The sequence below is a fragment of the Poecilia mexicana genome, unplaced genomic scaffold (assembly GCF_051168715.1).
Source record: "Poecilia mexicana isolate PSO_F unplaced genomic scaffold, ASM5116871v1 scaffold_12, whole genome shotgun sequence".
Classification (NCBI taxonomy): Eukaryota; Metazoa; Chordata; class Actinopteri; order Cyprinodontiformes; family Poeciliidae; genus Poecilia; species Poecilia mexicana.
In genome coordinates this window covers 11,192,972-11,208,469 of record NW_028263381.1, presented here as the reverse complement: position 1 = coordinate 11,208,469, position 15,498 = coordinate 11,192,972, and the positions used below count along the sequence as shown (strand labels likewise).

Sequence of the window (15,498 nt, the reverse complement as noted above, 5' to 3'; positions counted from 1 at the left end):
GCCTTTTTAGCAGTCACTGCAGTGCAGTGACAGGGTGCGGACCACTGCCAGGGATCCTGAAAATCTCTCTGTGAGCTTATTAAACTGCAGTTATCAGGCAAACAGTGGCAACAACAATAAAAGCAGAATTACCAGATCGGCACACAGTTTTTGGCTCAAGCTGTTAAAACGATGAACTACAGTAATAGCAGTAAGGCGGTTATTTTATACGCAATAGATGTCTTGTGTTTTTAGCTCGGTTTCAAGGCTTTAGCACACTGAACTGTCCTCAGACTGTTGTGAGCACATTATATATTATATCGAAATGACAATAAGCCGTTTACATTTGATTTGATTCGAACACTTGTGGGGTGTGGAGGTCCTACGATTAGTAGTCTGTCTTCCAGTCAGATTTAGTCCTTTTAAAACCCACACATATACTCATAAGAAAACAACATCCAGACACAGCTCATCCAGTTATGTTGTTTTACTACAGTGCATCAATAGCCTTGGAAACCTGGGCAAAGACGTCATCCACCGCCAGCTCAGAATCCACCTGCAAGATGAATAGAAAAACGACATCATGAGACTGATGTTTCAAATACGTTCTGTATGTTTTTAGTCAACAACGGGTTTGTCGTACACACCTTCTTCACAATGCCACGGCCCTCATAGAAAGCGATGACCGGCTCGGTTGCCTTGTAATACAAGTCCAGGCGTTTCTTAATCGTCTCTTCGTTGTCGTCAGAGCGGCCGCTGGTCTCGCCACGCTTCAATAGTCTCTTGACCATGGTTTCTGCTTTCGCATCGACGTACAGCAGCAGGCAGGGTTTGCCGATCTGAGGTCGAAATCAAAACTTCTATAGATTTAAGGCTGCGGCAATAAATAAGAAATCCCCGTGTATGTTCTCACCTTCTTCTCAAACTCCTCTCCCTGTTTGACCTCACGAGGGTAGCCGTCGATGAGAAACCCCTTTGAGACGTCAGCCTTGGCGATCATGGCATCCTTAATCATGTCCAAGACTGTGTCCTAGAAAGCAGACAGGAAAAGGTGATGAAACTTTACGACGTAGCGGTTCTAACAGAAAATGCTCACGGCACCACTTTAAACTCTCGGTCACGTCCTTACCAGAGGAACAAGCTCCCCTTTCTGCATGATGGCCTGGAGTTGCTTGCCCCTTTCAGAGCCGGAGGCCACCTCAGCACGTAGCAGATCTCCAGAAGACAAGTGGGTGTAGCCATACTTTGCAACTATCTTTTCACACTGGGTGCCCTTTCCAGAGCCAGGTCCACCTAAGGACATCAACACAAAACCCAATGTGGTGGCATACAAACAAACAAAACAAAACAAAAAAACCCAAGTAGTTGAACATCTTGCAAGTGAAGTGTTAGGACCGGTTCAGAGTACTCACCCACAACAAAGATGATTTTGGCATCCTTGATTTTGTCTGCAATAAGCATTGCAAAGAGAAGTTATGAACATGTACAACACCACCGGTGGCTTTTCTACAAATCTAATTTTAAATCCACAAAGAGAGATTTAGGTAACAAACCATCTTGTGAGGTGGATGCTTTTTTCATTTTTAATGTTGCAGAACAAAGAGTCTTCTTGTGCAACAAGCTGCTTTGGCTGTGCTCGCCTTGAAGTGAGTTTGTGTCATTACTCAAACTGCGTTGACATGGCAACTGTTGCTATCTAATTATGCTATGCAGCCAAGGGGTTAAGAGAGAACTAAAAGGAAAGTGGTAAGCTTAACCACTGCAGGAGAAAACCCCTAACTCGGATTTATTGCTTTAGATCATAACACATTTACATGTTTATTGAAATTAAATACATAATTTCTATTCAAATAATGATTTATTTCTATGTAAACTAAATACCGCAAATACGCGGGACAGTTGAGATTTTTCTTGCAACCTATAAAAATACCAGAAGAGGGCAATAGAGGCCTTTAAAAAAAAAACAAAAAAAACTGCTGTCTGGCTCTGGTTTACTTAAACGCCACTAGATTACTAATGGAAGTACAAATGAAGAAGTTTCACCTCATTGGTCATATACAGTAGAGCATTTATCACTTCACTGAAAGTGATGCATTGATTACCTGCCATTGCGTTGTGTCTCTGGAGTGTTTTCCTTCAGCTGTGAAAAAATAAATACATAAGAGCCATTAAGTAAATGTGAAAATGCAATACATTTCAAGGTGCCAAGAACCCTAACCAGTCATTGTGCTGCTTGATAATTGGAAAACATGCAGGGAAGCAAAGTCTTTCTACTTCACTTCTTTTTTTTAAAATTCTTCCCCTTACCCCTTACTGTCAATATAGAGTAAAATACAAATAGATTTTGTAGTCTGAACTGGCTGACATAACTTTTCTCAGATGATTTTTCTATCGTTTCCAAAATCAATTCAGGATTGCTCTTTCTAATGTAGCAGCAGAAGACTAAAGGTCATATAAGGTTTCCCTTAAGGCGTTACAGCTATTTTATTGATTCTGACATTCCTTTGGCGATGACTGAACTGAAAACACGATTTGTTTCTAAAGTTGTTTTATACTATTCTGTTGTTCTTTTATTTGTTAGCTTTTTCTCTAAGGAAATGATGTTTGTCCTTGCACTCATTGTGCACATTGGATTCATACATACGGTCCTGAAGATATATAGAGTGCAGAATTAATACGATAGAATTGAGTTTAGGTTTAAAGTTTTACGTTACCCCTAAGAGGGCAGGGAGGTAAGCTGCAAATTGAAAACCAGACAAATTGAAAAAGTGCCGTTATAAATTGCAATGACATGTGAAACATTAATATAACTCAAAACACAGTGGGGGAAAAGCAGGATTTGCTCTACATGAGTTCTGCATTTTTGCTTCTTAGAATGTATTAATAGTAGTAGTAGTAGTAGTAGTAGTAGTAATAGTAGTAAGTGTCACATCATTGTACTTTTTTGCCTCTTGTGTAAACTTTAAACAAAATACACACTGCAATGAAATTTTTGCTGTTTTGTTTCATTTTTTTTTATTATTTGGCTATAGGGTAAGTAAACATATGAAGACTTGCATTTTCACATACTACTCTTGGCAATATTGCTCAACCAGTGGAAAATTCAATCGATGCCATCTAGAAAAATCTATATTAAAACCCCCACATATTCATAATTGAACCATGTCCATTTCAACACATGTTTCTGCCTGGTTCTAAGCTTTTCCACTGCAGCTCTGCCTGTAGGTTTAACATATTTCTCATGCAAAAGGGTCTATTTAAGTTCTTCTCCGTCAACAGCATGTACTCTCCCTAAATTGCTCCGTCTTTATCGCTATCTTCCAATCAACTCAGACCAGCCTCCCTGTTCCTGCCAAAGAAAAATTATCTTCACAGCATGATACAGCTGCCGTTATGGTTCATCATGGAAATAGTGTGAAAATTGTGATGTGCGGCGTAGCTTTTTAAACAAACATTAGCATTGCGAATGGAGGTCAAAAAGCTGAATTTTAGTCCGATCTGACAAAAGCTCCTTTCCCTACATCTTTATCATGATTTCTAAATGGCTTGTCGAAAAATATACATATAAAATAAGTTTTAGTTGTACAACCAGATAGCTACTAAGTATCTTAGAGTATAATTATGTAATTTAAAAAAACAACTAGGATTTCATGATAGGATTTCAGATAAAGTATATTTTTCACTCTGTACCGTTTTATTTTTTAATTTTCAATTCTGCCACTTTGGAAAATACACAGCACCTCCAGCTCTTAATGTTCAGCTGACAGAGGACTGCTAGTTTTACCCAATATGTACTTATGTACTCAGCGTATCTAAAGATAACAGTAACCACAGAAGAGTTTTAGTAAATATTCTTTGCAGCTGACAGATAAAAGAATGAGGAAGTAGGTTGGATGTAGGCGGACATATTCAAGTGCAAGCTTGCCCCAAGTCTCTAGCCCAAGAGCTTCCCTAGTTCCTGCAACTGTTTGCATTTTAAACAGCGATTTTCCCTTTTGTACAAATGAATGGTGCATTTTAATTATTTAACAATCAATTTAAGATGCATACATTTAGAGTTGATTATCACACAGTCACGTTTAGTTATACATTATGAATGGTTTCCTATGGTTTTATTGCTGCATTATCAAACTGTTAATTCTAAAAGCAATTTTTTTTATTGAAAAAAAAAAAAACAGAACCTCTTTCTTTTATGCATTTCTGCCAATTTGATAGTCAAATCAGCCTGGTGTGTTTAACTCCTCACCCCATGTTTCTGCGTTGCCACAGATAAATAGGACATACTCCCATGCAGGGCTGGGTTGAGGAGAGAGTTTGCCTGAGGGTAGAAGTCATGTTTTGGTGCCCAACCCAAAATTATTTTTACACATTCAAATTGCAATAGATTGAAAAGTAGATCCTCATCTATTTTAACAAACACAAGAAAAAAAACAAACAAAAAGAGGAGGCATGGGGAATACAGTTAAAGAGTGTTGCCATTATGATTTCAAGTGCTGCAGATGAAGGTTAAGGCTAGAGGTAAGGTAATGATGAAACCGTTTTTAAAAAGATGAATTCTGGGTAATGATAGTTGAAACTAAACACTCTCAGCTAACATGAGGTTATAAACTTTTTTTTTTTTTTGGAAAGCTGTTTGAAAACATTCATTGAATGGAATTTAAAAGAAAAACTCTTTGGATCCCCCAAGCCACTGCCGTGACAAAATACTCTGCCAAGGATTAATGCTAACAAAAACATAACATATTAAAACTTTTAAGTTTGGTTATACAAAATAGAAAAGATTAGAAGAGAATGGCTTCATAGCTTGCAAAGATGCATGAAAATGAGAATTAAAACATTTTTTTTTAAATTAATTTTGGGATATCCGTTTGTACCTTATCAACCGTATTACCTTTAAATCCTTGCTTGACATACATTCACAGGAAGATGGTGGCTTTGGGTTAGATTAACCAATGCTTAGTTACTGGACTCGGTTGTCAGCATTCCTGCACTGGATCAGCTTGCACTAAAGTTTTGAACTAGTGTTAGAATGGCATTACAAGTTCTACACAATTAATCTACTGTAAAGTACAACCAAAAATGATTTAATTATGTGCTAATTTAATTTGCCGTACACCTAAAGAGTGATGGTGCTGTGTTCTCAGGTTTCTGGTTTTATGATGGCACCCTCTGACCCTGTGGTCAGAGTAAATGTCACTGGTGGGCTGTTATCGGAGTCAGCACGGCGCCTCTTTGGGATTCCCACTCTGGCCTATTATGGTTATCTTGGTTGTTTGGTAACTTCAACCAGCATGGTCAATGCTCTGGTGTTTTGTGAAATTACAAATTAGTGGACCATTCTGAGCCATTGTTTACATTGTTACCATCAACAATTTTAAATACCCTGAGAGTAACATAAAGTTAAATGTAAAGGAGTTGGATCTGTAATGTCCATTATCCATAAAAGAAGTAGCAAAAAATAAAAAAATAAAATAAAAAATAACCTTAGACACTCCAAAACTCTACATTACACCCACACGTCTTATTGCTGCTTTTAAATATGCAGTCAGTCCTGCTAAAAAAAGACCCAGGTTGTCTGCAGCTGTTAAAGGATTTAGTGACACCCATTAAGCACGTGGAGACGCAGCCCTGGCTGACTGCTCTGCAAGAGACTGGACAGGAAAACACGGTTGACAGTTTTTTCAGAGCACACGCTTCAGTGCACAATTTGGTTAAGCTTTCTCCAAGTTTAATTTGCCGTGCTGCCCCTTTAAAGGACCCTTTGACGTCAGTGCACTTTGAGGCATTCCATGATGTTTGTGAATGGATGGAGTGAGCGAAATCTTGTTTGTGATCTGGTCGCAAAGTGGTACCTGGAATGTGCAGCAGAATCAATAACACTCTTGCACTAATCATTCGTTAATGACCTTTATGGGGGCTTAGAGGGATGGATGTGGAATTAAATGGCTGCAGTGAGTTGCATTGGCAATGACCTTTATTGGTTGCAGTTCAAAATATGGTTTATGAATTGATAAAAAAAAAAAGGGGGGGCAGAATGTGTTTCTGATGTGTATTTACACAGAAGGTAATTATGTAAATGTCCCTCCCCTATTTCATCCCTAAGATACCTGGTCAAGAATGACCAGAAATGCATGCCTTTGCACTAAAGAAACATCCCATTCTCTAAAAATGCCAATTTGAAATGATTTACAAAATCATCTGCCATTTGAGGTCTGTAGACCTCAAATGGCAGATGACAACTACACACTCAGCCTCAGTTATTCTCATTTTCCATCCCCATAAACAGCTCTGCCCACTCTGCCTGCCTTCGATCTCCGTCATCTCCATTTGGCACGACGTCTCACAAAAGAATAACTGTTGTCACACAGACATTCCTGCCCGATCTTCCTTTACCGAGCCTTTCGTCCTCTGTACTGACCTCTCTTCCGCGCTGTGGCTTTAGATCCCTCTGCAAAGGGGGTTGCCTTTCCCTGGATTCCCGTCTGCACAGTTCCTGCTGCACGGCAGCCCTCCCTCCCCCACCCGATGCCTTTTTATAGTGCAGCTGAGCCTGCTCAGCCTGCAATGCATTCTGGGTAAGAGGGAGGAAGAATAGATGAGGAGAGGGAGGGAGGAAGGAAGGGAATGTCTGGTGAAATGAAGAAAGCAGGGGTGAAACTAAAGGGAGGGTAACTTGAGGGGAAAACTGTGGCAGAAAGTTTAACAGCTGTACAGAAAGTGTATCCAATTATCAGGTTTAAATGGCTTTGCAAAATTGAACCATTCAAAATGTGTTCTGACATGTCTGGTAAAGAAATTATGCAAGGCGGAAGTAAACTTTAAAAAGAGGAATTACAACCTACTAAGTTAAGTGACACATATTCTAACTGAAATACAACATAAAAAAATGTGTCATAGTTCCTAGGCTTATTATCTTTAAGTAAATGCTTAAAAAACAACAACTGAAAAATACTTTTCAGTCTAATCCAGTTGTGGTTATGCAATGATGGCTGAAGATAGGAAACTGGTTTGGCCTGTACTTTTCTACAGTTCCAGCGTCACAAACTCATTCAGTAAGTGGTAGGTGAAAGGCGTAACTTTTCAGCTTGCTGAAAATGTTGACATAATCATATGTGGAGCACCTCTTGCTGAAAGGAGGAAGTAACGCAATTCAAATAAACATTTGAAACATTTTATTAAAAGCATGAGGCGACATATTCATGTCCTTAAAAGGAACATAAATACAAAATATATTTTTATGTACAAATTATGGCAAAGATAATTAAAAGCATTCCAGATATTTTTCCTAAAAAATTTCATTTACAAAAACAAAAGGGGGGGGAGGGAAGGAATAGTTTAACTGCAACTCCCAATATGTTTAATATCAAAGAGAAATGGACTAAGTATTCCAATGTGATTCACAATTTCTATTAAATTACATGGTATGAACTTTGAGGTTCAAATATGAGGTATGCAATAGTTCTAAATAAAAAAAGAAGTCTAAAATTAATCCCAGTACCACTGAAACAGATGCCGTATTTTCCAGACTATAGAGCGGACCCACAAAGTTTTTTTTATTTTTTTAATAGAAACGTACCACATCGGGCTATAAGCCACTGATATCTCTGCAGCTCTCGGTTTTCCACAAGAAAATAAATCTGCTATTAAGGACGCAGCCCTGCATCTCAACGCCGAACCATGGATTCATTCACGCAGAGCTTACGCACAGCGGCCATCGATCTGTACTGCCATATCGGTAGCCTTCAACTTAAAAGCTGCGTCATATGAACTTCTTCGTGTTTTTTCCATGAGGGGGTATGAGTTTGAAAACATTTCTCCGCCGTGCCTGCTGCTAGCATATGTGCTTGTTCTAAATGAAAAACAGCACTTTCCTCTTTGATTTCCAATTTTGACTTCCAATGATTCACTTCCTGCTAAAGAGCCCCCTGGTGGTTGAAGAAAAATCCACAGAAAAGCCGCACCGGGCTATAAAGCGCATGGTTCAAACGTGGGGAAAAAAAGTAGCGGCTTATAGTACGACAAATGCGGTACTTTGTAGCAGGTCTTAATTTCAGAGTCCTTGCAAATTTAAGCTTTTTATGTGTAGCCTGTACCAGGCATTGGCTGGTTAGAACTGTCGAAGTATACCACCATTTAAAGAATAAAAAAAATGCTTTGAAAACTGCAAGGAATTCCACCTTATTCCTGTGGTTTAAAGTCAGTCTTAAAGAGATGCTGCAAGAAGGGCTAGAGAAACCAGTTTGTTCAGGGAGCGAACTGAGGAAGCAGTAACACAAAGTCAGCTCTCTCTCACCTGTTGCTGCATACAGGTAGCTGGAAGTCGGCTCAGCTCTTTATCTTAGACAATTTACCAGTTCTACGTGGAAACAAAAAAAAAAAAATCAGGCAGAAACTAGAGGATAAATAAATTAATATTCTGCACAACTAGTTCTTTTTTTTCCCTTTTTGAAATACTTCAAAATTTAGCAGGCAATTTGCATCTTTGATACCAAGGTGGCAACAATAAAAGTGTTAGTTTATTTTGCAGCATTTTTGATTACTTGTTGCATTTCTGTTTTAAGTAATTGCAATGAGATCAAGTTTAAATTTATGTAAATTTCGTAATATCGCAAACCCATGGTGTTTCTTCAAGGTTATACCCTGAGATTCTTACACCAGCCCATGGCTGGTATACAACTCTCGTACTTTATAACCAACAAACTGAAAAATGCACTTATCTGCAATCGGTTATTCTAAAGCATTTATAATAATAGCAACAATTAGCACAACCAAAGTAATCATGCAGAACTGTGATGCTGAATCACAATATCACTCATATTAAAGACCACACCCTTCAATTCACAGATGCAAAAAGTTTTCACCACATTGAGGCAGTGTGCTACGAATACGTACCAGAAACATAACATCTCTTTGCTTTTAACCAATAAATAAAAGCTGCGAAATGTAATTGGTTGCCAGATCTTCAAAAGAATCACAGGCAACTGAAAGAATCACCTAAAAACTAAAAATTCAAAGAATTTAAGGTTAAATTAGCAACGCTGGTCTGTACCCATAAAGAAGCTATGTACGTAATTTGCCCTTTAACCTTGGTCTAGAAAATTTTGAATTAGAATTTTAATGCAAAAAACAATGACATTTTTCTCATTTTGTCAGTTGATAAAAAAAGCATTTTATCAAAAATAATAAGTAAAATAACTCAAGATGACCAAATGAGTTTGTCAAAGGCCAACACACTAATACTGTTACTGCACAGATAACACTATAAGTGGTAGAAACCACAAACAGATCAAGGATAAAACTAAGCAGCATTAATCGGAGCACAATGGAATTAAATTTCTAAACATTATAGTTTATGTTAAACGTCAGTGCACGCCTCCCGTTGTAATTATACCGTTTTATAAGTTTCGCTCTCCACATCATACTGTATGCCCAACCTGTGCATTCAAAAATGCATTTGACACTGGGGAATACAATCTCAGGTCTGAAAAATCATCTGATTAAGGCATTAGACTGAGTATATACACTTTTCCTATCCTCGTTAAGCCACCCTAGACTTCTTGCAGACTCCTCGAGCCTCCCATTTTGTTTAACATCGTATTTACACACGTTATACATAATACATCAAGTAACATTTAACAGGGCACCACCTATTGCACATGAAATTTCTCTCTTCATTAATTAACTGGTTAGCTCACCCATCAGTACCTTTCTTTTTTTTTTCTTTTTTTTTTTTACTGCCTGTTCATCCTGCCTTCGCCTCCGTTTTCTATTTTAAATGGCATGACAAGTTGTGCAGCATTATTCACCAAGTCCTAGCTTGGAAAGTCACCAGGTGGCTCCTGGTCAGGGGACTCAGAACTGTCCTGGTCATCTGAGGGTAGGTGGACACGCTGCTCATCCATACGCTTTGCCTGTACCCTCTGGATTAAGCTGAAGAAGTCTTCATCAGGCACTGTGGGGGCATGAGGGCCTGCTTCTGGTGGGGAGCACCGTTGATCATCAATCCTAGAGGACTAGGGCCAGAAAAATGAAAGAAGTTAAATGAGAATATATGAATAAAATTACCTGGATGCTTTGCAATAGAGTGGCATGATCTTAAAAAAAAAAAAAAAAAATCTCGTGATGGAAATGATATCGGAAAATAACTCAATGACGATATCTTTCGGTATATGTCCATTTTCGTCTTTTCTTCCATTACTCTGACCTTTAGCATTTATCTGGTGTGAACCTCTGCTGCCATGAGACAAGCAAGCTGTGACATTAGCATCTATAATGAAAGTTCATAATACTCGGAAAATGTTAGTCAATAATTATTGAACTTTAAACAGTACTTGTTGCACACACCAACTGGGATGACAACATAGTTACGATATTACAGAAATCCTGATACTGGCTAAGCTTGATGTTTATTATATCAATGTGAGTTTTATGAAAGATGCACCAACTAATAGGCAAGATGAAGATAAATGACACATGCTTGGCTGCAGAAAAACTTAAATCTTGCAATTCCTTTCTTTGGATTCAAAATATGTACAACTCATTCTTGCTACTGTCTCCACATGCTTGCTCAGGATGATGGATTCCATCAAAGTCAATGAGTCAAAGGCTGAGGTTTCTTACATAAATAACTTCTGATGCTAGAAACTGAGCTAGGACGTCTAGTGTTATATGTCGGATCAAGCAGAACTGCATCTCATTGCACCTAATCTGCCTTCATGCCTGAATTATACTGAATTCACTTCATTCAACTGCAAGTGAATTGGACCAGTTTTTCTTATTTAGTGCCCAAGGATGACATTTGTTGTAAACCGGCAGTAAATTAAAATAATAATAATAATTTTGTTATTTTTCCAACTTATCCAGATTTGGAAAATTAGACATTCCAGTTTAGCAGTTTTATGATTGCACAGGAACCCTGACGTCTTTAATGTGTTTCAGCATTCTATGACAATTTAACTTTAGCATTTGTATAAGAATGGGGTTCTGACCTGGCACTTAATAAGCATGTTGAAGAAATCATCGCTGGGTTCTTGATGATCTCCCTCACCAACCAGATGTCCCAGGTTGTTCTGAGTAATCCTAAGTCCTGGGAGGTTTCCAACACTAACACGCTGATCATCAAGGCGGCGACTCTGAGAGCTAGCAATCAAGTCAAACAGCTCCTCAGTCTGGGGGGATGTGGTAATTGCAGGATCTATAAAAAAATAACACAAAACACAGAAATTACTTCCCAGTGTGAAGTTTTAGGTTGATTGGCTTCTCTCCCCTGGTGCACATTGACTAAGACTGAAAATATGAAGAAAAAAAATTAACTGACCTATCATCTCATTTAGGGATGTGTTGGCAGCACCTTCTGCGTTATCTCCGTTCTGTGTTTCATCAAGGTGGCAGCGCTGGTCGTCCATGCGGCTGCTCTGGAACTTACTGAGAAGGTCAAAGAAGCAGTCTTCATCGGAGGGGTCGCGGCCCAGTTTCTGAAAATAAAAAATGACTACACTCTTTATCGTGTTTTCCTTCTCCTGAACCACCAGATGATGAACTACACCATATGAGTAAATAAAATAACCCTCAAGTGTTTTCATAATAGCAAAATAAACTTCTCACAATGGTGGACTTTTTTGATAAAAGCGCCTATAGCCCAGACGCTGGATGTCAGACAATGCTAAAAGAGAACATATGCATGGATCAAAATAAAGAAAATATCAAGAGACATACAGTAGATGTAGTTGCAAAGAAAGTCACTACAAATTTAAAATTCTTAATTGTCTTTACTTGTCCAAGAAAATGAGATCATCAATCACTCATTAACAAAATATATATTTTTAGGATGGATTTATCTCTGCTAAAAAGTCTAATGATCCCATTCTTGTTTCATTGATGAATCCTGGCATGGACAAGATTAAGAATGTTACTTTATAATAACCTTGACTAAAACTACCATAATTTTGCCATACTAAGGTATTTCAAGCTGCAGTAATTTGTACATCCTTACCTTTATGCAAAACAGACAAACATAACAAATTGGTTTACAAACATCTTTTATGTAACTGATATATAATAGCTTTACAAATCCATTTCCTTAAACAATATCAGAATAGCAAAACCTCTAAATAAATTCTTCAATATATATATATATATATTGTAATTCATATTTCCTGTAGTACCTGGTTGTAACACAAGATGGAGCCTCTTATTATTTAAAAACCCAGTTATTGATATAAGGTGAACTAAATGCTGCCATTCTATAAGTTTTTTTTTTTTTTTTAGCTTGCAGCTGAACACTGTGAATTATCTGATAGTTGTTTGGATTGGTAAACTACAAAGCCTTTACAGAACACAAGTTTTAAGTCATAAACCCAAAGCTTAGGTGATCAACTCTAATAATATGATGCATGATCTAAAATGGCATGCTGACAACTACAAAAAATGACATGTTCCCGCAACATTATGGTGGTGGCAGCAAATACTGATGGATTAACCAGATGGATAAATTTAGTAAGAAAAAGGATGAGGTACTTGCTGCATGACTCAACAGTGTAGAGAAAGCGGGGTTTGGGTAAGTAACTGATGAAAAAAATTTAACTAAAGTATCTAATATTCTATTCTTTTTAACATACAAGAGCTGTGATGTCAGTTTTACTGTTAATTTCAAACTCCATTTTATTTTTTCCCCCTAAAATTTGTAAAAAAAAAAATTTAAGTAGTAATTCCAATCTCAAAAACAGCAGTTGTAGCACAAATCATGGCACAAGTGCTTATGAAAGTACAGAAACTGCCCAAGGATTGGCCGCTTCACTTCAACATTAGCATGTCATTACATGGTCTACAACGCTGCTAGGACTATGTAGTCTCCAACTTATGCCTTTGTGTTTCCTGTGTTTTTCTGCCCTATTTTGAGATTTCCAAAGGCATAGCTTGCTGTTAGCCACACATCTATGCCAAAAATGCAAACAGATATCCTTCTGCTACCCTTTTTGCAATGTATAAAAACTCCAAGTAAAGTGAAACATCTTACCAGCAGCAGGTTGTTGTCTAGCCTTTATCTCGCATTCCACTCTTTCTGGATCACTCTGTTCACATGTCTGGCTCACACCTCTTTCTTCTCTGCCATCGCCCAAAGACTCGATATTCTTCCCTTTGCTAAACACAACCACTAGCCTCCGATTTCTTCGACTCTGCTAGTCCGCTATTCCAGGCCTCTTTTAAGCTGCATACTACCTTGTCCCCTCCGGTCTCTCAGTTTCTCTCTCCCTCTCTCACTCCCTTTCTCCCTCTATGTAGATCTCTGGCAGGCCATTTTTGTCCTGTTCACCCACTGTGGGAAAACAACTCATTATGGGAAGCTAAGCGTTTGACCCTGTGGGGAGGGTACCAGTTCTCCGATCAAGGTCACATTATCAGCTGAGAGGCAGAGCTGTGGGGGACAAAGCGGGAGGAGGGGAGATGGAGGGTAGAAAGATGTATGCAGGGGGAGTAGTTATGCGAGCAATGCTTGGCAGCAGGCTATTCCAGTAGGGATCAGATGCGCTAAACTGACGAGGAACCACGCATTTTTTTGCTTTTCAAAAAGTCTAATCTGGTGTGACTTCTAGTAATTTGTGTCCTGTGTCCTTGGCCCAATGGATTCTCTGTGGATCTAGTCACTTCCTACTTTGTGATGTCCAATTAGTCAAGTAGGCCACAATGACAGAACAAGAGAAAAGAACATGTGATGACCGAGAGGGAGAGAGAAAAGGGGACAGAGAAAAGTAGGGAAAGAAAGCTACAAAAGAATTTGACTGAGAATGTGAATGATGGTTTAGAAGAGACCCCTTGTCTACGTCAACCCTCACAGACCAGGGGTAGGACAGGTTGTGGCCATAAGAGCTGACGATGCTCCAAATATGCCAACTTAACATAGAACCTGTAACTTAAACAGCAAATAAAAACTATGCCTTGGTGACCAATTCCGCTCCTTGAGAGCTATCAGCCTTCTTTTTGTTACACCCCTTCTATAACACACCTGAATCAAATGAAGGAACCATTACCGCGCTTTCGCAGAGCTGAATGATGAGTGAGTCATGTTATTAGTTTTAGGTGAGTTTGGAAAAGATATTTTGCTTTTTGGAAATATTTTTGCTCATGAAAAACAGCTGGTCATGTCGTTCTGAGAGTGAAAGAGACACTGCATTGGCTGCTTCAATGCAACATGATCTGTTTGGACGCTGTGCTCAGACAGCTGTCTGCATGAAAATGTCATGGTCAAATCAGAGGATTACATTTGTGAAACAGTGAAAAAAAATAACATTTTCTGTATAAAACATTAACTGGAATATACTGCCACCAAAATTATCAACAAGATATCTGAAAACAGAAAAGTAGCATGCTAGCATTAGCTTAGCACTTCAGATGCTTCAGCCGAGAATATTGTCAGCAGTTTGCCAAGCCAAATAAATATTGAGAAATAAGTTATACATCCAGACTGTACTTGTATAGTACTTTATCAAGACCAGACGATCCCCAAAGCGCTTCACACTACATTCAGCCGTTCACCCATCAATGCACACATTCACACTCTGACTCCACCAGGGCAGCTGTGGCTACAGTCCTGTAGCTTGCCACCATCAGATACAAAATGCACTGGTGCCTCCAGCCCTCTGACTACAACCAGCAGGCAAAGACCGACAATGCAAGGATTCAAACTGGCAAACCCGATTACAGGACAAACTCCTACTAATGTCCATGTCCAGAACATATATATTTATTTTTATTCTCCAAAAACTAAGCTTAGAGATTTTGAAGTTTTCTGTCCTAAGAAATTAAAGTAGATCACACAAAATGTATGTCGTTTTTGGAAAACTGTCAATGCAAAAAAATGTCTCGTAATTGCATGCCTTTTTAAGAACATTTTGGAAAATAAAAATCCTTTAGGAGAAAATTCATATATTTCTAACAAAAAAAATGTAAATATCAAAAACAGCGTGTAGTGTTACACGTATAATAATCGTGTAAAGGTGTGAAAAAATCTCAAGAGGATTTTAATCGCAACCCATCTCAATGCATAACTTGCCAAAAATGGTCAAACCTAATAATGAGTACTCTTCAACATTGTCAAGAGGAAGAAGATTCACATCTAAATTAATTTTCTACTCAGTTAAGATGAACAATTATGAAGCACACAAGTAATTTCCATGTTTTTCAGTCCTGTCAGCCAACTGATTACAACAATTAATATCATCACATTGGCAGATGATTAGATGCTGCAGGGGTGTGAGGCTCCAGCAGCTGTGACGGAGCACATTCATTAAACATTCTGATTCACAGCAAACTGCTAATTGCTCTTAAACTAGAAGATATTGTTACAATGTTGCCAGCACGTTTATTTCATAATTTCATAATGAACACTTTAAAGAAATGAACATTCAAAAAGGTTTACTGGTTAAATATTTCCTTGAAAGAAATTAAACTGAGTCAATGTCTCTGAGGTCTTTTTGGTGTAACTCAAGAAGAAATCTGAATCTTGTCTTTGCTAAGATGAGC

The 15,498-nt window shown here is 38.3% G+C and overlaps 2 protein-coding genes across 3 annotated transcripts in view; both read right to left on the bottom strand.

Annotated features, from left to right (window-relative positions):
• Positions 1 to 451: 451 nt before the first annotated feature.
• ak1 (adenylate kinase 1) lies at positions 452 to 6,499 on the bottom strand. The gene is made up of 7 exons (XM_014970857.2): positions 6,398 to 6,499; positions 2,082 to 2,119; positions 1,392 to 1,427; positions 1,109 to 1,272; positions 893 to 1,009; positions 627 to 818; positions 452 to 535 (listed from the first exon to the last, which is right to left on the bottom strand). Exons 2-7 carry the CDS (start codon positions 2,086 to 2,088, stop codon positions 470 to 472), a joined length of 582 nt encoding a protein of 193 aa, XP_014826343.1. The 5' UTR covers positions 2,089 to 2,119; positions 6,398 to 6,499; the 3' UTR covers positions 452 to 469.
• gpsm1b (G protein signaling modulator 1b) overlaps positions 2,082 to 15,498 on the bottom strand; it is a 31,212-nt gene continuing 17,795 nt past the window's right edge. The window contains exons 12-15 of one of the 2 annotated variants that reach the window (XM_088010922.1): positions 11,297 to 11,453; positions 10,968 to 11,173; positions 6,398 to 9,992; positions 2,082 to 2,119 (exon numbers count right to left, since the gene is read on the bottom strand). In XM_088010922.1, the coding sequence (XP_087867048.1) occupies positions 9,792 to 9,992; positions 10,968 to 11,173; positions 11,297 to 11,453 (564 nt within the window). In that variant the 3' untranslated portion in view covers positions 2,082 to 2,119; positions 6,398 to 9,791. Of the gene's footprint in view, positions 2,120 to 6,397; positions 9,993 to 10,967; positions 11,174 to 11,296; positions 11,454 to 15,498 lie in introns of those variants that run through there. The other variant, XM_014976802.2, reaches the window with a different exon arrangement.